This window comes from Salvia miltiorrhiza, chromosome 7, assembly GCF_028751815.1.
Source record: "Salvia miltiorrhiza cultivar Shanhuang (shh) chromosome 7, IMPLAD_Smil_shh, whole genome shotgun sequence".
NCBI lineage: Eukaryota > Viridiplantae > Streptophyta > Magnoliopsida > Lamiales > Lamiaceae > Salvia > Salvia miltiorrhiza.
In genome coordinates, this window is record NC_080393.1 from 10,678,501 (window position 1) to 10,702,094 (window position 23,594).

Consider the following 23,594-nt stretch of genomic DNA (forward strand, 5'->3'; position numbering starts at 1 on the left):
TTTCGTACACCAAATCAAACGCTCACTTTAGGAACTCAAGAACAGTCGATGTATTCAATTTTATCTTACAAAAAAAAAAAGCAACAGCTAAAACATTTTATTATATAATGAATATTACAATGCGAAACCACCAAGATATCTGTGTGTGAAGTGTGTGGAAATTCATGCCTAACAATCACGTAACAATCTGCCGGATAAACAGTAAAAAACAGAGCTAGAGATTTAAGGTTATTACAAGAGGGTCCTCACCTGGATCAACCACAAATGTCTTGGTGACTTTCTCTCCTTGTGAAAGACTCACAATTTCAACTTCATACGATCCATGAAATCCTCTGAACTCGAAATGGCCCTGTCCATCGATAAGGCCATGACATTTCGACAGCCACTCTTCCTTGAGAACAAGATATCTTTTACCGGCTTCATTGACGTCGCCTTCTGCATTAACCAAGTGCCCATTGTCCCGGCTCATGAACAGCTCCCAGAATCCCCACAGCATCACACCCTCCACTGCAGGGTGGGCGAAAGCTTCGCGAAGCATAACTTCTAAGTCATCAGCTCTAACATACTCATTTGTGGAGGAGACATCGAGTTCTGTAAACCAGATTGGGAGGCCAAGAATCCCCAACTTATTCAGAGCGGAACAAACAATTGGCCCTACCGGATGATCTATGTGGCCCTGTATGCCTATTCCCCCGACGGGGGCTCCCTGCTCTTGGAGATTAAGAATGTGCTGAATGTACTTCTCAGGTGAGGAATGTGAGTCGCATCCATCCTCAACGTGGTAGTCGTTCACAAAAAGGGTGGCGGAGGGGTCCAGCAGATGCGCGATCTTGAACATGTTCGCCCTGATATCTTTCCCCAGACGATCCTGGTAGAACGACCCGTGCAGCATTTCATTGTTTACATCATGGTGCTTGAACTTGCCCTTGTAACGGGTCAGCAGGCCTGTTAAACGGTTCTGAACCGCTGTCATCAGATCATTTCTGCTCAAAGCACGTATCCATGGCTGAACTGATGTCTCCACCTCCCACAAGATACAGTGCCCACGAAGTTGAATGTTTTGGCTTGAACACAAATTCAATAGGTCATCAGCGTCTTTATAGTTGAAGCTTCCTTTGTTCGGCTCCGTCCAATACCACTTCAACTCATTACCAAAAACAGCCCAGTTGAAGTTCTTCACGAAGAAATTGACGAAGTCCTCGTTGTCTATATTTGTCCTATTTACACATGAACCAAATGGGAAGCTGTTTTGAGTTTGTCTAATTTTCACAAAGGTGCCAAACAGAGTGCATGAATCTGACGTGGTAAACTTTAAGATAACATCCCGTTGGCGTATCTGCACAGTTGAGCATGCAACAGTTCTGTGAAAATTCACATTGACATAATGAAGAGAAAACTTCATAGAATCTGGGCAAACCTTGGACCTAAACCCTGAATCCTAAAAAAATAGACAAATTCACTAACAAAAAGTGACTATTGCAGAACAATGAACATTTACTCAGTGAATTTTGTAGCATCTTATAAAGCCATCACTAAAATATGTTTTAAAGCTCAAAACTGTCATGATCTGGGTGCATATCCCACATCGCTTAGTATGGGCTAAGCAATGTTATTTATAACACCTTAGGCACCTTCTCCTTGATAACTTGGCTTTTGAGGATGAGTTCTACTTAGGGTGTTGTAACATTTGGTAACAGAGTCATCCCCATGCTCCACCCACGGGTCACCGGCGGTAGTATGGGCCGCCGCAAGCGGCGGGTCGGAAGCATGGCGGTTTGTCACGATCTGGGTGCACATCCCACATCACTTGGTACGGGCTAAGCAATTTATGACAATTTTTTTAGGCACTCTCTCCTTGATAGTCTGGCTTTTGAGGATGAATTCTACCTAGGGTGTTGTAACAAAAACCTACTGTTTTTAGTAATCTTACAAAAAGCAAGAAGTTCAGAACTAACCTTTTCAGTTTGTTTTTTCAGGTGTTTGAATCTCGCAGATCTGTCCACTGGAAAGATTTGTAGCCCTGCAACGATTAAATCAACCCCGGGATCAGGACCCTGGACATAAACTATTATCTTCGCGGCATGCTTCTCAATTCTGAAAGATCCACCAATTTCATGCCATTCATCATCATTAATCTCAACTTGGCCACCATTTACCCATTGAGAGTCCACACCAAGAGCCACATTGACACCCTGAGGTCTAGTTGCCCCAGTTCCGATTCGTACCCATGCAGACACTTGATATGTCAAAAAGAGTTGCACTCTTTCTGTGATTGTCTGAGCTGGACCCATCCATGTCTGAGTACGATTGGTTGCAAGAATATAGTAACCGCTCAATGGTTCCTGAGGTCCAAGAGAATCTTGAGCCATCGGAGGAAGGATATGTGGCGAACCATTGCCAATACCAAGAGTGCAATTTCCAAGTGGGAACCACCCGTTGGTGCCTTTTGCAAGGTTGCTATTAGCAACAATATTAAATCCAAAAAGAGCGATCTGGTTAGGCAGAAAAAAGTTAGAATTATGAGTCATTATCTTCTTCGTAAGACTTCCAGAGTACTTATTCAGCTACCTGAGTGGCTGGTCGAGACGCGGGTGGAGCTTTTGGTGCATGCTTTACAACTAGGTTGTTAAGAAGAATATCAGTGCCTGGAGGTGGACCTTCCAAATAAATAACTGCCCGTGAGGGTGAGCTATTTAAAAGAAATTTTCCATGCAACTGCGCCCAATCTTTGTCTGTTGCTTGCACACTGAAAACCAGCAGGCTTCTAAGAAAAAGATTTATAGAATATGCCAATACCACACAGGGGTGATCACATCAACTGTTATCTAAAATCCAATGCATAAATCAGACAAGATATGATGCCAAATTCAGTTGTCACAGAGTGTGAAATCAAGAAGGAAAATATAATCCTTAGTGCATCAGTCTAGTCATAATTCGTATCTCCTTTGCATCGTATTCTAGGCTTCATAAAAAATAGTAAAAAATATAGTGTCCACAAAAACCTAATACCAGACTGATTGAAAAGATATCAAGCTCTCTAATGTCTAGGAATTTTGTCTTCCACGTAAACCAAGAAATATCTACTCGAGGATGTACTTTCTACTCTAAACTAATAGACTGAAAACAAGTACTCCTACAAATCAAGTTTATGCCATGCTATGTGTTACCAGTGGCACTTCCAAGCACAACTGATATAAATTAGCCAGGGATGGAAGATAATTAGTTGGAATTATGTTATTAATTGATATTTCATTTAATTAAATTGCTAGTTTTATTTATTTAAGGGGTCCTTGTAGTTCAGTCTTGTTTGGACTGACTCTAAGCCCATTGGGTTAGTTAGTATTTAGAAATGGTGATTATCATTAGTTAGGGTCACAAAGAATTATTTCGAGTTAGCAGCAACTTGCTGGTAGTCCTGTGAAACCGGTACTAATGTTGGGCAGGATTTTTCCTGCGGGACTCTTTTGTGTATCTGCAAGTTCAATCTGGTCATTGGTTGCTCACAACATCTACTAGCAGACGGTGCAAGACTTAAACTCAATCCACCACAAGAGGTAGGACATACGAATTTCTTTATGAAAAGAGAAGATTCTAACACGCGTATATTGATTATAGCACATACCTCGCAACTCCAATGTATTGTTCACGCAGATCTGCTGTCTGAACCCAGAGTGTAGCTCTAACATCTGCACTACTGACATTTTTACCAAATATTCGAACTGTTGCAAAAACCTCATAGGCAAGCTTCTGCTGCACTCTACTCGTTATCTCTTGTTGAATTCCATTCCAGTTCTGAGTACGATTTGCTGTTGATGCAAAATACTTTCCCGTCTGTGGAAGAATTTTTCCACCTGCCGTAGACTCATTCAATACAATGTTACAACCTCTCCCAGACCAATTATTAAGGCCGCCATCAAATCTTGGGTTCTGTACGATGTCACCGTCGTCATCAAAGAGAAAACTTTTGCGTTGGGTCTGTTGGATGAAAACAAACAGACCACATCAATATAGTATCACAGATGAAAAGGTGAAGGAGTGTCACATCAAAATAGTACAAGAGTTTTTCTTGAAATATACTCATATTACTTAAATAGGTGCATACTGCATATTGCCATATTTCCTGACACAATCTTTTCAACAATTTTACATGTATATTATACTGGGAAAAGGTGCAACAAAAAGAAACCCTGAAGTTTTTTCTGGAGTGAATATATAATATATGTCTCTCTAACTGAGTTCCAATCCCAAATTAATGGTGCAATTAAACTCAGTCCTCTAACGGGGCAAAATGGCCTGTTTCGAGCATCATCTTTCCTGTGCAATTCAACTGTTGCAGGCCGTCAGCCAGTTAAACAAACCTCATGGTCGGACACCCCAAACTCCACACTTTCAAAGACCTCTATGAATTATGCAACCCAATGTGAAATCAAACGTCTAAATTTCTTTATTTACTTGTGTGATTTATCAAAAAAAAAGACGTCTAAATTCCAAGTTCAAATCCCACAAGACTAATAGTATTCATACTTGTGGATATTCTCGCCATTAGAGAGCTCATGACAGGAGCTTTCTAATAGTATTCGTACTTGTAGGTATTCTCGCCAGAAGCAGTCTGGAATTGGTCGGAAAATTCATGCACTCACACTCACACATTTACATTCTTGTCTGACTTTTTCGGCCAATTTCGTGCACTCCTGATAAGGATACTTTGAAATATGGAAACCATTAGCTGGATGACTGGCGAGTGCTATGTGCACCTATGTCCTTGCATGATTTGAACTTGGGATGCGACATTGATTCTTGTAATCGGCAAAGGCTTGGGGACCCCCGGAGTGTGGGATGTCAGGTCATAAAGTCGGTTTAGATGGCCACAGGCCAGCAGAAGTGTAATTGCACTCTATTTTGCACTATCGGAAGGTTCAGTTCAATGAACCATTAATTTGAGGATGTGGACTCAATTTATAGAGAAAACCACACTTACTGGTCATTGAGCACGTGACCAGTCATTTTAAAGAAAAAGTAGTTTCTAAATAAACTTACATCATATTGACTGGAAACAGGGCATGAAACTACTACTGATTTGACGAGTATGTCAACGCCAGGCGGAGGTCCCTCCAAGTAAAATATAACTCTGTGAGGCATAGTCGATACACAAAAAGTCCCTTCTATCTTCTCAAAGCACCCAATGGAAGCAGAAGTTCTGAAGTAAGATAATGGCAATCAAGATTGTGATCTCAAGAAATGGAATCAAACTCAAAGAGAAAAACAATTTACCTTCCAATGGGTAAATAGCTAACTGATGAGTCTTGGTACTCAAGTTTCAGAGTGGCCTGCACATCAGCAACAGCTTGACCAGATCCCAAAATTCCAACCCAAGCACATACTGTATAAGTGGAACCTGCCGAAACCCTGTTGGTTATATCTTGTTCGAGGCCTTGCCAGCATTCATTCCGGTTTGTAACTTTGGCGAAACGACCATTTAGGCTAGCTGGTATCACTTGAGGGTAACCAGAGTCTGAGGAAACCACAAAGCCATCACAGCCATTAGGACTCCACGAATGAAGTCCTCCAGAAAAATCATGGTTAAGGATGACATTAGTTGCAGATCTGCTGATTGTATCATTCAATTCCTCATTCGGCTTCTGCCAGAAATATCCAAAATAAATAAAAGGACTGATGAAAATGATATGAATTTGATGATGGAAATGCATAATCACATATCACATAGATAGACTACAGTATCAGACCTAACAAATGGTAACAACCAAATTTCAGGCTGATAAAGGGTGAAAATCAAGCAATGTACTCGCCAAAAATGTTTGGGATGCCCCTGACAATTCATGATAGCAGAAGCTATACATTCAAAAGCATATTCCAAATCATCAATAAACACTAATTCAAGCTGGAGGAGTAAAAAGAAAAATTTCAGCTCTCTAATCTTCAACGCTCTTGCAGTCCATAATATGCACTTAAGAACATTAGCCAAACACCATTGCTTAAGAGATTAACATGATGCTACAAAATCTCACGCTTGACATTGCACAAGAGTAATTGAATCTCAAGGTCAACAAAACCTGATGAATCTTCTCACTGAATTCAAAAGACAAAATATCAGCATATATCTCAGTTTATATTTGTAAAGTACCACTCGAAAGCTCCTTCCGACGACACTCAACCATCCAATTACTCCTTCACGCGGCACTTACCAAATTAGAGCATCATTAGATGTAATACCCCGTTCTTTTCCTATTAAGTTTAGAATAAATTTCGAACTTAGAAGTCAAGATGATTCACGCCTGATAAAAGAAAATGAACATATCTTTAATTCCAACAATAATTTGCAAAACCTTTTGTAAAGTTTATTTATTTAAATTTATATGCATTGCATATTTATTTAATTAAGCATTCAAACATTTACACGAGGTATTTATTTAGCGAATACTGAACGATTTTTACAGTTTTATTATATCATGAGGATTTTTAATTGTCCAATCAATGCTTTATCTCAACCATACCCTATACTCCTACAAGCCACCCTATGCCTGCCCCCAATTTGAGGCCATGCCTGCAGATTCAAAATATCTACCACATCAAAATATCTACCACATCAAAAGTTACACTCCAGCCAATTCACCATTTTCATGAATTACACTCTCTTCAATTATTTGCCATGCTCTCTCTATCTGTAGTAAGAAGAAACGTACCATTTTGATTCAATAAACCCAGCAGCCAACCCAAATCACAACGACAGCCACGCTCATCATCCACCCAAGGTTTCACCTAAATCTTTTTTGTACCTCAATTGTTCACAAGCATGATAGATAAGAACTCTGACATTCATATACATGTATCAAAGCATGATTTATAAAAGGAAAGGTTGAATCTTGAAGCATCTATTTTGTCATTTGATTTCAAGAAAATTTGTATCCATGAAAAGGAAAAAGAAGAAAATGGGGAAGTCTCGGTTTTGTGGTGTAGATGTCGAGTCAGTTTACTGCTCTTGGTGTGTGTGTGTTTCCTGTTGAGTCTAGGGGGAAACTGGAGTTCGACGGCGGCAGCCCCAGGCTGTGCAGTTGCCGGACTTCGAAGGGAAAGAGAGAGAGGGGCGGTGGTGGCTGATTTAGGCAGGGGAAGAGGGCGGCGGCCGTGGCACCGCTGCGGTTGCCGGAGAGTGAAGGCGGTGAGTCGGGAAAGAGATGACAGCAACGGCGGCGTGGTTCCGCCGCTGTTCGCCGTGAAAGTGGGAGATGCGAGGGCTGTCTGAGTGTGTTGCGCTCTATTCTCACATAAAGAGAAGAGAGACTCCAAGGGTGGTGAGTTGAGCAAGGGCTCGGCGAGCCTGAATCCGAGAGGGAGACAGAGGCGGTGAGAAATGAGGGAGTCCAGGCACGGCGGCTGCGAGGAGCCGTTGTTTGTGCCGGAGGTGGAGAGAGAGGTAGATCGAGGGAGATGGGAAAGGAGACGGCGATGGTTTCGCTGGAATTTTTGAGAGAGAGGCGGAGTAAGATGGTTGACTGGTGGCGGCGGTCTCCGTCGCTGTCGGAGAGAGAAGGGAGAACGGAGATCAGAAGGAGCTGGTGGTGGCGGCTTATCGCCGCTGCTCCTCCGGCGAGCTTCCGCGGCGGCGGAACTTCTGGGAAGAGAGCCGAGAGAGATTGGAGAAGAAAGAGGCGCAGCTATGACTCTGTGAAGGAGAAGTGGGGAAGGGTTTTGTGTTAGAATAGGTTTGGGCTAAAGTCTTGGGCTGAATCTTTAGAAGTGGGGCTATTAAGGAGTTGGGCCATTTTTATTTAAGTTGTTGGGCTGAGTTTATTTAAAGTATTTGGGCCTTTGTTTTTTTATTTATGTGGGCTACGAATTTTTAAGTATTTGGCCCTTACATTTAATTATTTTGGGCAGTCCACATTTTAATTAATTTGACTAATCACTAGTTGATTAATTATTTTAAAGACAAATTGCATAATAATATTAATATTATTATGTGCATATATGATTAAGCATGAAATTATTTGCATCAAGTATTTTTATGAGTGAAAGCATTCATGATTTAATTGGTTTATTTATAAATCCAATTATTTAAGAAAATCGAGTAAGGATATTGTTGGTGTCCTTAACTCGAGAATTTAGTTTTCAATTATTTATTTACTAAATTTTGGAAACTCGGCGTGATGAATCAAGTATGTTTAGTACATCCACTAAGACATTAAGATTAGTTTCATGAGACCTATTAAGGATAGAATTTCTTGTAGGCTTTGTGGACTAAGGGGATTAGCACTGCTTTCCCAAGATGAGTTTATGTGATTATGATCTTCAGGCTTTGCCTAACCAAGTGGGCTTACTTTCCAAATGTATAAAGTATGACTGAGTTATTAAGCTCTAAATGTTTCAATTAAATGCAAATTGTTTATTTAATGAAATGCAAACTGTTTATCCAATAAAATATTTATGTGCACTCTGCTCTGTTTAAGGCTCGCAAAGTTAATCAATTGAGGTTCTCTTATGACCTAACACGTTGTCTGAGAATCGTGTACACATGCTAGTTGACCTGGTGGGTTGATCTCCATCGGGCACTGGCCAGAGGCGTTATAAGGGTGCTCGACGGGATGTGTTCCGGAGCATGTATCATGTAAGGCCTGCCTGGATAGCGTCCCGAGGTCAATTCAACTTGTCTGAGTTACGTCCTCAGGGCAAGTGCAATGGGAGAAATGGATCCGTCGGTGGCTAAAAGGTCTGGGATCACAGTGAGTAACAGAAAGGGAGTGTGACATGTGCGCACAAATGAAAAATATTTTAACATGCTTAGAAGTTATTTCACTTTAAAACCTTCTAAGTTATGTCAAGTATGATTGGATAAACTGTCTTTACAAAAATATGAAATGTTTCAGAAAATACATGCCACTAAGTACATTAGTACTTAGCCCAAAAATACTTTCAAATGTTTTCAGGTTGGCTGGCTGGTGCTGACGGGACGGAGCTGAGGCTAGGGTTAAATTCTTATTTTAGACTTCCGCTGTAGCAATTACTCATATCTTACTTTTATTTCCCCAATTTGAGATTTTCATGTTAAATTTCAAATGATATACCTGACAGAGCTTAGACTCTTCACTACTAAATTTATGCTAATGAATGTCGGTTGTCAGAAGCATGAAATAAAACTTGTGATCCAAAGGGGCATAGACCGACTTGATATTTTATTATTCGGTTTTAACAAGGTTTTTCCCTTGTTTATTTCTATGAATTATTCAAACCTCGATTATATTTATTTATTCAAGAATTGGGGTGTGACATTAGAAAGCTCATGACAGGAGCTTTCTGATAGTATTCACTTATGGGTATTCTTGCCATGAGCAGCCTGAAATTAGTCGGAAAATTCACATGCCCACACTCACACAGTTACATTGTCTTGTGACTTTTTGGGCAATTTCATGCATCCACAACGAGGATACATTGAAATATAGGTGCCATGAGTGAGAAGAAGTTAGTGGCAAGTGTTTTCTGCACCTATGTCCTTGCATGATTTGAACTTGGGATTAGACATTGATTCTTGAAATTGATAGAGGACTTTGGAACCCTGGAGTGTGGGATATCCGGTCATAAGGTCGGTTTAACTAAGCTCTATTTTGCACCGTCGGAATGCTAAGTTTAACTGAACCATTAATTTTGAGGATTTGGATTCAATTGCTCTCAAACAATCTTTAGGGGTGGAAATGCACTCCTCGTTAAACTTAGAGGGTGTTTTTGCACGCATACTTTTTCCGTAAGTGTGTTATGAGTAGAGAAAGGGACCCGTATTATTTACAGTGTTGTGAGTGGAGAATAGCAAAGTGTGTGCACTTTTGTTGAATAGAAAAAAATGGCAAAGTGTGCACACTTTTGTGGAACGGAGGAAGTATTATATAAGTTATTTTAATAGTATAGTGCAATCTAGAAGTTTTAAAGTTTTTATGTTAAATTTACCTATATAGTTTAACTTACTAAATAACTCTCTAACTCCAACAAAGTTGCTGGTAGGCACTACATATATAATTAGGCTTAACATGGGTTAAAACTTTTTGAGTAAAGAATATAGAGAACCCAATGAAATATGACATATTCCAAGAGTCCACTTTTCTAGATGTTCTAGCATCAAGGATTGTCATATGAGCAAACTAATAAACATACATTTTTACAAACTTCAATTCATAACACAAAAATTAAACATTATTCATAACATAATAATTTTGTAGAGAAAACAATACTTACTGGTTATTGAGCACGTGATCAGTCATTTAAGGAAAGTAAACTTACATCATATTGACTGGACTCAGGGCAGGAAACTACTACTGATTTTATGAGTATATCAATGCCAGGCGGAGGTCCCTCCATGTAAAATGTAACTCTTTGAGGCGAAGTCGACAAACAAAAAGTTCCTTCTAGCTTTTCGAATCTCCCCATAGAAGCAGAAGTTCTAAAGATGGCTATTAGCAATCAAGATCGTAATATCAAGCAACAGAATCAGACTCAAAGAGAAATATTTACCTTCCAATAAATAAATAGCTAACAGATGAGTGTTGGTACTCAAGTTTCAGAGTGGCCTGCACATCAGCAACAGCTTGACCATATCCTGATATTCCAACCCAAGCACATACTGTATAAGTGGAACCTGCAGAAACCCTGTCGGTTATATCTTGTTCGAGGCCTTGCCAGCATTCATTCCGGTTCGTAACTATGGCGAAATGACCATTTACGCTAGCTGGTACCCCTTGAGGATAACCAGAATCTGAGGAAACCACAAAGCCATCACAGCCATTAGGATGCCACGAATGAAGTCCTCCAGAAAAGTCATGGCTAAGGATGACATTAGTTGCAGGTCTGCTGATTGTATCATTCAATTGCTCATTCAACTTCTGCCAGAAATATCAAAAAAAAAAAAAACTGATGAAAATTATATGAACTTGATGATAGAAATGCATGGTCGCATATCACATAGACAACGCAACAAATGTTACAAATTTTTTAGTCTGATACAGGATGAAAATTCAAGCAATCCACTTGCCATTAAGTTATTGGATGCCCCTAACAATTTATGGCAGCAGAAGCTATAATAATAAACCAAATTCCAAAATCATCAAACCACACTAATTCAAGCTGGACGAAGATGAGTAAAAAGAAGAAGTTCAGTTCTCTAATCTTCAAACCTCTAGTAGACCATAATACATACTTAACCACATTAGCCAAACACCATTGCTGCTGAGATTAACATGATGCTAATTGCTACAAAATCTCATTCTTGACATTGCACAAGAATAACAGGATACTCAATCATCGAGCTCCATGAAGCACTAAAGAAAAATGAATTCATATAATAGAAGATAAGAGAATATGATCAATGCAATTGAGAATTAATGGTGTGATCATACACGTAATACCTGCGGAACTAGTTTGTGAACACAAAAATTAATTCAAACATAGGTTTTCAAACATAGGCAAACAAGAATAACAACTCAAACAACGCCCTAAACAGATCACCATCATTACCTCCAAAGGAGCGTTACCATTGGCGTTGCTCGTGGATGGCTTCTCCATAACGTCGACTGATCCCTAAAACCCACTTTCGAAAGTTCAATTATCAAATAAAAAGCCAAATGAGTTGATCATAACTCCGGAAACATGCTCACTACTATTTTAAATCGGTCAATCGAGAGCAGTGCTGTACCTGCGAATCTGAAGTTTGCGTTGCGACCGAAACCGTGAAGCATCAATTCAACAATCGAACCATTAAATATTGCCTCCGCGCTGCCAAAGTTTTAAATGTGAAGTCTAAGCTAAACGAAGGCCTTTTCAATTGTCAACTAACCAATCAATTTTCGGGCGTTTTAGCAGTTGTATGTCTTCAACATGATCCAATTGACATACATACACAAATTGGAATCGCATAATCATCTTCACTTTGGACTTTAAATTGACTGATCTCAGCGCCAAGATTGCTGATTTTGGTGCATTAGAAGATTGATTTTTGCAGTATTTAGGCATTGGATTCCTTTGGATTGCAGGTAGGTGTTGCGGCGCGTTGTGGGATTGGGATGCTTGAATTAGAATGGAAGATTTTGCAGTGATCTAGGGGGTGTATTCGTTGTGGATTTCCACAGACTTTAAAAAGTCCATGGAATTTAAATTCCATGAAATTCACATAGATTCCAGACGACTTTCAAAGAATTCGTGGTTGGATTTTCACTGATTTTCGAAGACTTTACGGGATAATTTTGGAATTGAATTCCACGAAACCAGCGCCCGCGGAGAACCAGCGCCCGCTAGAAGAGACCCAGCGCCCGCGGAGTCCCAGCACCCGCTGGAAACCCAGCGACCGCTGAGTTCCAGCGAGCGCTGGAAACCCATATCTGCTGTTGAAAGCATAACATATGATGGCTGTGTCCGAGAGTCATTGATTGATTTATGTGCAACGTGAAAATAACCTAACTACATGTGCAATAATGATGTTACAAACAAATATGTGAAAATTTGATAATAATAAATGGGCAAGGTTCTTGCCGAACCTTCAGTCTAGATAGATGTAGACAAAATTTTAACAATAAAACCATTAAGATTAATAATTACAATATATTCTCTAACCTTTTACTTTTGGATCGAATTAACCTTCTGATGGTTTGTGTGAGATGGCCTGACGAGTTAATAATTACACTATCCCATCCCATCTTTCAACGGTGATATTAAAGCAGATGCTTGAGATGCAATTTGCCTAGAAGATTATGAGAAGTGGAGATATTAATATTCACGTGGGCTTGATTTGTCGCGGGCGCTGAGTTCCAACGATTGCTGAGTTCCAGCGCTCGCTTAAAACTTCATGGATTTCAATTCTCGTGGTTCTTGGCCGGATTTCATCGTGTGTATTTTTTGGATGAAATCCATGAAAGTCATTCCGGATTTTAAGTCAATGGAATAACGAATACACCTAGATTTGTATGGATTTTAAAAAGTCTTGAACGAATACAGCCAGATTTATATGGACTTTTAAAAGTCTTGAACGAATACACCCAGATTTCTGCAGACTTTTAAAAGTCTTGAACGAATACACCCAGACTTTTAAAATCCATAGAAATCCATCAAATTCCACAACGAATACACCCCTGGGTGTATTCGTTCAAGACTTTTAAAAGTCTGCAGAAATCTGGGTGTATTCGTTCAAGACTTTTAAAAGTCCATATAAATTTGGGTGTATTCGTTCAAGACTTTTTAAAATCCATACAAATCTAGGTGTATTCGTTATTCCATTGACTTAAAATCCGGAATGACTTTCATCCAAAAAATACACACGACGAAATCCGGCCAAGAACCACGAGAATTGAAATCCATGAAGTTTTAAGCGAGCGCTGAGTTCCAGCGCCCGCAGCCAAGAAGCCAGCGAGCGCTGGAACTCAGCAATCGTTGGAACTCAGCGCCCGCGACAAATCAAGCCCACGTGAATATTAATATCTCCACTTCTCATAATCTTCTAGGCAAATTGCATCTCAAGCATCTGCTTTAATATCACCGTTGAAAGATGGGATGGGATAGTGTAATTATTAACTCGTCAGGCCATCTCACACAAAACATTAGAAGGTTAATTCGATCCAAAAGTAAAAGGTTAGAGAATATATTGTAATTATTAATCTTAATGGTTTTATTGTTAAAATTTTGTCTACATCTATCTAGACTGAAGGTTCGGCAAGAACCTTGCCCATTTATTATTATCAAATTTTCACATATTTGTTTGTAACATCATTATTGCAAATGTAGTTAGGTTATTTTCACGTTGCACATAAATCAATCAATGACTCTCGGACACAGCCATCATATGTTATGCTTTCAACAGCAGATATGGGTTTCCAGCGCTCGCTGGAACTCAGCGGTCGCTGGGTATGTTTTTTCGCTGCCCTTTTGAAACCTACCCTTTTAGGGTTCACTTGATTCCTCACATTTTTATTGCCTTCTTCTTAATATATTGCAAATCTTTGCAAGCTCATTGTTGCGGTTATGTCTCAAGCTTCAGTTTTGATTTATTCTATTGTTTAATCTATATGAGATATGTGATGAACCTGCCTCGATGGTTATACTAGTATGAGTGGATTTGTCTCTACATACGAATGCATGCTTCACCTGGAATCCTTATAATTTGACAAGTGTATAGAAGCTATTACGCGATTTATATGTAATCACTACTACAAAAATGAGGTAATTCAGTTCACAGGTAAAATTCAAGATTGCCACGTGTCATAACTCACTTGGCGAGAACAGAGCTGCTCAAGTTAGTGATGTTTGAATTGTTTTTATTTTGTCTTTCTGGACAAGTTCTAGGTACTTTCTTGTATCAATGGTGCATTTAAGATCATCAGCTGAAGAAAGATGATTTATGGGATCACTAATTGTTTGTTACTTACTACCAATATCTGATTTATGGGAGCAAAAGTTTATTGAGTTTTGTGCTAAATGTGATGGGATCTTGGGTATCTGAGTTTCCTTTTAGACTAATAATTTCATACTTGACTATCCTCTTTTGTGAACATTTCTATTCATTCAAAAGACTTGTTTAATGGTTGGAATCTTTTTCATTTTATTATTACCTTGAGATTAGTCTATAAGTGGCCACATTCTTGATGCCAATACACCACAGGACGTACATTATTAAATCTGCACTAATAGCATTTGGATTAGATGAAAATTATGTAACTCTGCAACATCATGTGGATGATATGAATTAGCTAGAGAATAGATAATAGGAATATTTCTATACTTGAGTTTTGACCAAATTAAATGTTGATGTACTTAGTTAGGATTCTCCCTCACATCCGTCAACTGGTGCTTGTTGCCATTGAATTATTTAGATAGATCTTCAACAGAGCTGAGCTATTATTCTAGCTCGAATTCGAAGATTGGTAGTCTGATTTTATTTTATTTTTATTTTTTTCAGATTTCTTTCCTTATTTGAATTCGATAATCGATACATGTAGTACTAAATTTAGTTGCTAGCTGAGGTGTGTTAATTTTAGTTGATGGTTGCCTAATCAGTTCAGGTTGGCTGATGTACACATAATGGTACTCCTATTAGCAAGGTATATTTCAGAGAATCATCATGCTGTATATTTGTGTGGCATGCTAATCCAGTCATTTATGACTATTTTTTTATGAAGTCTCAGTTACTAATATTTCATGGTACACAATTTCTGATATTTATGATTAATGTGATTTTTGCAGAAGAGGTGTTCAAGAATTGATAAAACAAGTGAATTGTCGGAAGAATTCATTAGATAGCAGAAAGCATACTATGATGATGTTGATAATTTCATTTTAGTAGTTATAAAATACTTGGTACTTTTAATTTTGAATCGAAATAATTGCAATGATGATATGTACTTGATGCATGGTATATTCGGATGATAATGTATAAATATTTTGGATTGTATATAATATATGTTATTGATGGTTTTATTATTTTATTGTTTTAAAATTATTTGTTCATCTTTTGAGATAAATAATTATAATAGGAAAATTGAGAAAAAAAAATATTAAATTTGCTGAAAGCTGTAGTTGGAACACGTAACGGTATAAAAAAATCGTTATCTAAAATAGAAAAAAAAATCGTTATCTATAAAAACATCACACAAGGAATATATATGACGAAGATAACTGTTAAAATCGTTATGTAAAGTATAACAAACCGTTATGTATAATAGGTACTCATAACGATTTTTTTTTTTGTTTTCCGTTATGTATGAGCGCATCATACCGTTATGTATTCGACTTTAGATAACGATTTTTTCTGCTATGTATGAGTGTGTCATACCATTATGTATGTTTTAGATAACAATTTTTTTTTTAATTTTTTTTTTCTGTTATGTATGAGTGCATCATGCATAACACCACTATATATAACGATTTTTTGGAGCATAGATAAATGATTTTTTCTTTTATATATGTGCGTGACGTTAGAAAAAGAACAAATCGAAGAGAAAAAAGAAAACCTTTTTACATAATTTCATTGAGGGCAGCTGATGTGATAAAATATGCTTAGTCAAGTTTAGCAAGCATTTTCAGTTATTAATTCTACGTACGACGTGATAAAATTAATAAGTGGGACCAAACAATTTTATATTCGAAACAATGTGGACTCAAATTTCACAATGGAACGCAATTAATTCCCCGAATTTATTGATAGACGATGCTGCAAGTGAGCAAGACAATACAAACAACACATAACCAATTTAAAACAAGGCTTAATCGGAGATTAAATAATTCAGTAATTAATTAATCAAGCAACGTAGTACATAGGGTCAGGCACTTTGAATGTGCGATTTCCAACATTAGCACCAAGGAGATCACTCCATTGATCTCCCACATTTCCCACAATTCTGTAACCTTCATTCACTAACTCCGTTCTCTTCTGGGACTTGTACAGCAAAGCGGGCATGCCATGCTCATCTTCTCCCCTACATCAACAAAAAATTCAAATTACATAATAATCCTACTTATTAATTAAATCAAGATTAATGTTAATGACGTTTTAATCTCCTACTTAAGTGTGAGCTTTTTCCAGTTGTTATATCCACTTTCTTGTAAATTGCTTGTCCTTATGTCGGTGAATTTTTCCCCTGTTCCTGATAAGAAAACGGTCCCAAACCCTAGAGACTGGACTGCCAGGTAGAGCCGTTGGATTCCCGGCACCGCCGGCGCTTTCCCCTCCGCCACCCACTCATTGAACCTCGTGGAGTTGTATGCTATCGCCCTGCATATATACACACCTTACCAACTGTGTTACATCACTTACTAGGATATCAATGCATCGGAGCTATTTTGATAATCGAACATTCATAATACAAATATAACTGGACCGGTCTTACAATCGGTTTGCCGTTAAACCGGTTAAACCATCGCAACCGGTCCAATATTAAAAATCATGGCGTATAAATATTACTCCGATCCCTTAGTTCTAATTATATAGAGACATGTTAGTAAATGAGTTTTAAAATAAACATTATACCTTTCATAGAAATCAGCCTACATATATAATTTTATCATACTAATATGTAGGATTGAATGAATTAAACCGGTAGGTCTAAGGTTTATATGTAGGGTTGAATGAATTAAACCAGTAGGTCAGAGGTACGAGTGTGCAGGTCAAAAACAATAAATGAATTAAATATGAATTATGATGAAATACCCGAAAAGGACATCCGAGCGAGCATAGTAGGGGAGGTTGGAGAGGGTGGTTTCGTCAATATCAAAAACCCAAACGTCCTTGCCGTCGGCGGCGGGTTTGACGGTCTTCGCGTACTCGATGGCGGCGTCGGCCACGGCCTCGCAGTCGAGGCGGTACTGCATGCCGAGCATGTAATTGCCGACGTAGGTCTCGCAGGACATCGGCACCAGCTTCCAGCCTTGGAGGTTGTTGGTTTCCACCGCCAGCCGCCAGCTCATGCAGTTCACGCCATCGACGCGGTGGCCGCCGGTGCCGGAGGGGGGGCGTAGTTGAAGGATTGAACTCACAACGACGTCGGACTGTGCATGGGATAAGAACAATAGAGTTGCGAGAAATAGGAAGATTTGAAGCCCCATACTCAAATTATGATGCGCTTCGAGGCTGCAGTTTGGGTTGCTTAAATAATATAAACGGCTTCCTAGTTTAACCCTTACTTTTGCAAATAATAACATTTTAGGGTTTCTCATTTTTATTGGGAAAACACTTTTCACGTGTTCTATATTTTTTTCGATCAAAATAAAATTTATCTAGGGGAGCTCCTTTTCTCCACCATATAGAACATGAAATTAATAAACAAAAGTGAAGACCAATAAAATGTTAGAATTTTTTCACATATTTTCTTATTCCATAATAAATTTGTAATTAAAAAGAACACACTTTTATGATTATTTATTTCCAAGCAGTGGATTTTCTTTATTTTTTATGGTTAATTTCAATATAAATAAATAACTTGAGAGTGGCATTTCTTTTATGCCGCTAAGTTAATGAGCCTTATTTAGAAAATTACGTACTCTGAAATTTGAAATTGACCACGGTGAAATCCAAGAAGATGTTTTTTCCATTGTAGCTTTATTTGAAATTGTATTTAATAATTTTATTACTCCTTCTGATCATAAAAATTATAGTGATACAAGTTCTAATAAATAAATTGAAAGATGTGTATAAAGTATAGAGAGGATCAACTAAAATTAAGTAGAGATATGAATCCACCAAAATTAATGTTTTAAATAATTTAGTTTTTTTGAATATTAAGTGTATAAAGTTGAGAGATGTGCATACCGCGCGTGTAGAAGAGATTCACTCAAATTGAATGAAGATATGGATTCAATAATATTAATGCGTTAAATAATTATGAATGAAACTTAAAAGACATTTTTAAAGACTACAATTTTTATTAACATACAACAGAGTAAATAATACTCCATCCGTCTATGAAAAAGTGTCTCATTTGGGTGCCGGCACGGGTGTCAAGAAAGTTGATAAAGTTGTTTTTAGTGGGGTAAAAGATAGAGAGTAGGGGTAGTGCTAATTGCATGAGTTAGATAAAAGAGTAATGCTAAACAGCAGCATTGTGGCCACCCACAATTTACCTAAATAAAAAATAATTTAATTTATTTAACTTATTTTTTAAAATAAAAATAAGATTAAGTTATTTTATCATATTCTCTACACTGCAGTTATATTTTTTGCAATTTTTTGGTAACTTTTTTATTTTTATTAAAAAATAAATTAAAAATAAAAAATGCAATTTTTTTAAAAAAATAAGTACAATGTAGAGAATGTAATAAAATAACTAAATCCTATTTTTATTTAAAAAAATAAATTAAATAAATTAAATAAATTAAGATTTTTCTTATTATATTAGTTTATGGGTGACCAGAATGTGACTGCATAGATTTATTGTAGATAAAATAATGGGTTTATTAATGGTATAAGTTGTAAATAAATTAAAAAATAAAGGATATGAATGTACAAAAAGATAAACAGAACATTTTTTTGTAAAAAAAAAAAAAGAGTAAGTATGACAATTTTTTCGTAGACAAGAGAGTAATAATATTACAATTTAATTTATTAATGGACAGGGATAATATCAAATTCTTTCGTTTTCGACTTCTCGTACATTAATGATTGACACGCAATTTGATATCGACTGCATCTCGATGTCGGCACATTTTTGCGCAATGTTTTCCAAAACTTAAAATGTATGTGGATCAAATTAAAACTAAAGACCTCGAACTAAATTGTAAATTAAACAATAATGTCAAGAAAATATTATGAATATATACGCGGACAAAATTTAAAAATATACAAAACATATTCATTTATAGATGGAGATATAGATAATTTTATCAAATCGAAACATCCACTTGAAAGATATATGGACTAGATTAGGATATATTTGATATATTCTAATAAGCTTTAATTAATTAGTAAATAGTTTGACTATTGGATTAATTAATTGGAGACAAAAGAAAAGCCCGGCCTGTTTAACCTAGGGTTTACAGGCGTGTCTTATTCCTATAAGAATAGGAATATATTTCTTTTGTCTATGAGATGAACACACATGAGACACGTAAAATCACAAGAGAGAAAACACTTAGAGCACTATAGAATTCAATCGGAGATTTCCTAGCTTTCGAAGATTGAATTGTGCATCGGGAATTGTTCCTGCATCGAATCTGCAATATGCGTGGATACCATAGTAGTGGATTCAATTGCAGGATTACTAGAAGAATTGCTACAGGATTGTTTGCTACACAACAAGTAAGTTATTCTAACTGTTGTTGTGTGTTTGTAATCTCTACACATGAATCAATTGTAAATCTAGATCTTTTCTTTGACTGTTATTTCCGCTGCGTATCATTAGATGATGTCAAGGATTTCCAACAGTGGTATCAGAGCCCGGGGCTCGATTTATAATTGTTTTGTGTTCTAATTGATTATGGGTTAATGTAATTCGATTTTAGAAATTGATACTATAAATTGAGATTAATTTTATTTGTTGCTTGGCAACGAAAATTATTAAACTCAATTAGGAATTGAAGAATTTTGAACTGGGATTGATTATCTTATGTTGTTGGGCAACGAAGAACATGTATTGTAATTAGATTATAGAAATTTGAATTGAAATTGTATTATGCGAATGATTTGGCATAACACAATCTTGAAATTGGTTTTTCAATCTTGCTGGGCATAACGATAATTCATCTTGCTTCGATTCTTCGCCGGAAAAATCGTATCGCCGCCATTGCAAGTGACGTGAGGGGAAAACGAACTAGGCGGCGATAGGTGGCTCGGGGCTCGCCGTTGTGCTGCGCCCGACCACCTACCGGCGTCTACAACGCTTCACGGCTTTGAGTCGAAGTGCCACTGCCTCTTTGTAACAGTCCCACTGGCGTGGTTTTGGATACCGGCGCCGGGGAAGACTGCTACTGGAAGGAATCGCGCGGTCGGACCCACAGGTGGCTCGGGGCTCGCCGGGTGTGCTGCGCCCGACCACCTACCGCCATCTGCATCGCGTCGCGGCTTTGAGCCGGCGCGCTTCTCTTACTCTGATACGATCACGATCAATGGTGGAGCAATTCGAGTAGCTCAACTCCAGAAGTCAAGGGAGAAGAGAGATAGATTTGATAAACATCAACCCAAATATTCATTCCATAAGTAATAACTTAGAGATTACAATATTTATATCATTGATAATGATAACCTAATGGGCTATGGGCTATGCATAAGTGGGCTAAACTAGAGCTAGGGCTTCGTGTATCATTCCCCACTCCTTCACAATCACCTTGTCCGCAAGGTGAACTGATTGGAAAGTTTGATACATTTATGCCCACCACGTGCTCGACAAAAGTTCCAACAAACTAACTCGGCTGGATACGCCTAACGGATCCGGCGGCGGTTCACCATCTAGCCGAACCTCTTGACCGGCGAAAACAGCCATGGACCGGTAAAAACTAGAGACGCCGGCGGTTAAAACTTTCGCAATAGCATCAAATATGGGTCCAAAAACATCGACCACAATCTCGTCCTTAGAACCAACGAGTAACCAAAATCGACTTCCAAGAATTGGCGGAGGACTCACCGAAGTAGTTATCGATGGTGGTATTGTGAGTGAAGGCGGTACATGAGGGGGTGTCTGCAGCGGAGGTTGGAGAGCTAGCGGTGGCAGCGGCGATGGTGTTGACAGCGGTAGCGGCTGCTTCAAGTGCGGTGAGAACGACCATGTGGCAAGGGTATGCCCGACCGGGGGTGGCGGTGGCCGGTACAGCGGCGGTGGTGTTGGCAATATTGGAAGTGAAGGCGGCACGTTTGGGGGTGGTGGCGAAGAGGATGGAGACCAACACACATCTGGAGCAGTAGCCGGAGAGAACTTGTTGGTGGCCGGAAAATTTGCCTCGAAGGAGGATTGTAGGCTGTAGATGGAGACTTGAAGCTTTTCAAGGGCGGCGAGAATTTCTGATCTGGACATTTTTTTTTTTTGATATTCAAAGAGAAATTCTCTCAATGAAAGCACCAATTGATACGATCACGATCAATGGTGGAGCAATTCGAGTAGCTCAACTCCAGAAGTCAAGGGAGAAGAGAGATAGATTTGATAAACATCAACCCAAATATTCATTCCATAAGTAATAACTTAGAGATTACAATATTTATATCATTGATAATGATAACCTAATGGGCTATGGGCTATGCATAAGTGGGCTAAACTAGAGCTAGGGCTTCGTGTATCATACTCCGAAACCTTGTCCCACTGCAAAAGCTTGAACGCCAGCGTGGTGGCGGCGACGGTGGCTGAAGGAAGGTGGCGTGCAGATGACGTTGAGGTTTGGGGGTAGCACGCGACCACCGTGTCGACGACGACACTGTTGTGGGCGGCGGCGAGGAGCTTCTTCCTCCTTGGCGATTCGCGCCCCACCGGAGAGCTTGGAAGCTGGAGCGTTCGGAGGGAGAGGGAGATGACCGGCGATGGCGTGCCTTAACCGGTGACGTCGTGACCTTACTCCGGCGCGGTTTTGAGCCGGGTCCATCGGCGATGGGAACCGAAAGCAGTGGCGGCTGCAAAACTGCTGCAAACAGAACCAACCCTAATGGGTCTTGGACTATGGGCTGGGCCTATATCTAAATTGGGCTGCTACTGTTTTCAAGCTGGGCCTGCGTTTTTAATTAAATGGCCCGCGCTGAGCTGGAACAGTTAATAAAAAAAATGTTATTAATTTTTAATTAATAATATTAATCCCAATTTCAGAATTAAGTTTATTAATTAGATTAATAAATCTTGATTACTATTATTTTAGAAATAATAATAATCATTGTGTATTTATATTTATTTGGAATTAATATAAATTAATTAGATTAATGAATTTTATTTAGTATTATTATTTTGAAATAATAATATTGAATGTATATTTATATTAATTTGGAATTGATATAAATTGACTAATTCATTAATTTGATTTATAAATCATGGATTATTATTATTTTGAAATAATAATATTTGATGAGATTTTATATTAATTTTGAATTAATATATGAAATTATTATTTTTGAAATAATAATTGTGTATTAATTTGGAATTAATACAAACTGATTAACCCATATTTTAATTGGAGAATAAAATTTTAATTGGATTAATGAATTTTATTCGTAGAGATTCTATGTTGTTTTGTGATAAGCATGCTATTTGATTTTATGCTTATTTTTTTAACTATAGTAGTTAGAGACCGCTTTAATGCTTGGGTAGGCGGCGCCCTGTATATGTAGTCCACGTTACTATGTATGGGTGGGCGGCACCCAATACGTGTGGTCCGCATTTTGTATGCCTGGGTAGGCGGCATCCAGTAATTGTTTTGCTATTTAATATTAGATATTAAATATAAGTAAATAGTATCACATGTTAAATCCCCATTAAATATAAGTCTTTGTGTGAGCACAAAACGCGTCGTCCATCATAATTGTCTGAGCAACCCATCCTTTTCGATCAAGAGTATTTACATAAAATTGTATGCTCTAATCTACAAGGCCAAGGCTCATTCATAGGTTGGCACCGTGTGATGGGGTTGACTTACTTAAATTATTTTGGAACGCAAAGCGACCAAGAATGATTTAAGGACGCAGATTAATTAGATTAATCAACCAAGAGTTGCAAAATTGTTGTTGCAATTGGTTTAGAGGCCTACTAAGTGATATTATTGTAGTCATCAGCAAAGCAGAGGCTGCATAATATTGACTTGGATATTGGACCACTATGATTTATATTGATTATAAATCCGTATTTTATGTTGGGGGCGTAAGATATGTTAAAATTAGTGGGAATTAATCAAAACAAAATGTCTTGTTTGATTAGTAAAAATAAATGTGATCTTATTTGATTCGATTTCTTTTATTGCTTTCTTTTATCTCTGTTTTATCTGCAACTGTTTTGATATGATTGTTGGATACGGTAAATTGACTAGGTCAAACTTTCTGGATTGACCGCGTAATTTGCGTTTGGTGCTAAGGCTAGATAGAATTGATTATGTCTTGGAGAAATCAATCCACATCATCCTTAATGTGACTTTAGAAACTTTCAAAATGTTTGACATTG

General features: G+C 38.0%; 2 protein-coding genes and 1 long non-coding RNA gene across 4 annotated transcripts; 1 reads left to right on the plus strand and 2 right to left on the minus strand.

Moving 5' to 3' along the window:
* Nucleotides 1-76: 76 nt before the first annotated feature.
* Nucleotides 77-12,092, minus strand: LOC130992545 (endo-1,4-beta-xylanase 1-like). 2 transcript variants are annotated; one of them, XM_057917217.1, is made up of 10 exons: nucleotides 11,693-12,092; nucleotides 11,515-11,577; nucleotides 10,516-10,883; nucleotides 10,285-10,444; nucleotides 5,272-5,639; nucleotides 5,038-5,197; nucleotides 3,623-3,975; nucleotides 2,569-2,746; nucleotides 1,956-2,492; nucleotides 77-1,336 (listed from the first exon to the last, which is right to left on the minus strand). In XM_057917217.1, exons 2-10 carry the CDS (start codon nucleotides 11,560-11,562, stop codon nucleotides 215-217), a joined length of 3,294 nt encoding a protein of 1,097 aa, XP_057773200.1. In that variant the 5' UTR covers nucleotides 11,563-11,577; nucleotides 11,693-12,092; the 3' UTR covers nucleotides 77-214. The 2 variants fall into 2 exon arrangements, with proteins under 2 accessions (XP_057773200.1, XP_057773201.1); XM_057917218.1 differs by lacking the exons at nucleotides 10,285-10,444; nucleotides 10,516-10,883; nucleotides 11,515-11,577; nucleotides 11,693-12,092 and adding an exon at nucleotides 6,702-7,714.
* LOC130992721 (uncharacterized) lies at nucleotides 8,253-9,263 on the plus strand. Its single transcript, XR_009091367.1, has 2 exons — nucleotides 8,253-8,326; nucleotides 8,943-9,263. It is a non-coding gene; the product is annotated as an uncharacterized LOC130992721 (long non-coding RNA).
* Nucleotides 12,093-16,152: 4,060 nt separating the features above from the next.
* Nucleotides 16,153-17,601, minus strand: LOC130992660 (acid phosphatase 1-like). The gene is made up of 3 exons (XM_057917398.1): nucleotides 17,189-17,601; nucleotides 16,544-16,753; nucleotides 16,153-16,457 (listed from the first exon to the last, which is right to left on the minus strand). Exons 1-3 carry the CDS (start codon nucleotides 17,581-17,583, stop codon nucleotides 16,280-16,282), a joined length of 783 nt encoding a protein of 260 aa, XP_057773381.1. The 5' UTR covers nucleotides 17,584-17,601; the 3' UTR covers nucleotides 16,153-16,279.
* Nucleotides 17,602-23,594: the final 5,993 nt, after the last annotated feature.

Bases quoted from the DNA above. Each gene is read 5' to 3' on its own strand.
- LOC130992545 (XM_057917217.1), bottom strand. From the start codon at position 11,562: ATGGAGAAGCCATCCACGAGCAACGCCAATGGTAACGCTCCTTTGGAG. The intron at 10,884-11,514 runs GTAATGATGGTG...TATTTCTGGCAG, and splicing joins ATGGTAACGCTCCTTTGGAG to AAGTTGAATGAGCAATTGAA. The intron at 10,445-10,515 runs GTAAATATTTCT...AGCCATCTTTAG, and splicing joins AGCTATTTATTTATTGGAAG to AACTTCTGCTTCTATGGGGA.
- LOC130992660 (XM_057917398.1), bottom strand. From the start codon at position 17,583: ATGGGGCTTCAAATCTTCCTATTTCTCGCAACTCTATTGTTCTTATCC. The intron at 16,754-17,188 runs GTATTTCATCAT...GTATATATGCAG, and splicing joins CGCTCGGATGTCCTTTTCGG to GGCGATAGCATACAACTCCA. The intron at 16,458-16,543 runs GTAGGAGATTAA...TTGTTGATGTAG, and splicing joins TGGAAAAAGCTCACACTTAA to GGGAGAAGATGAGCATGGCA.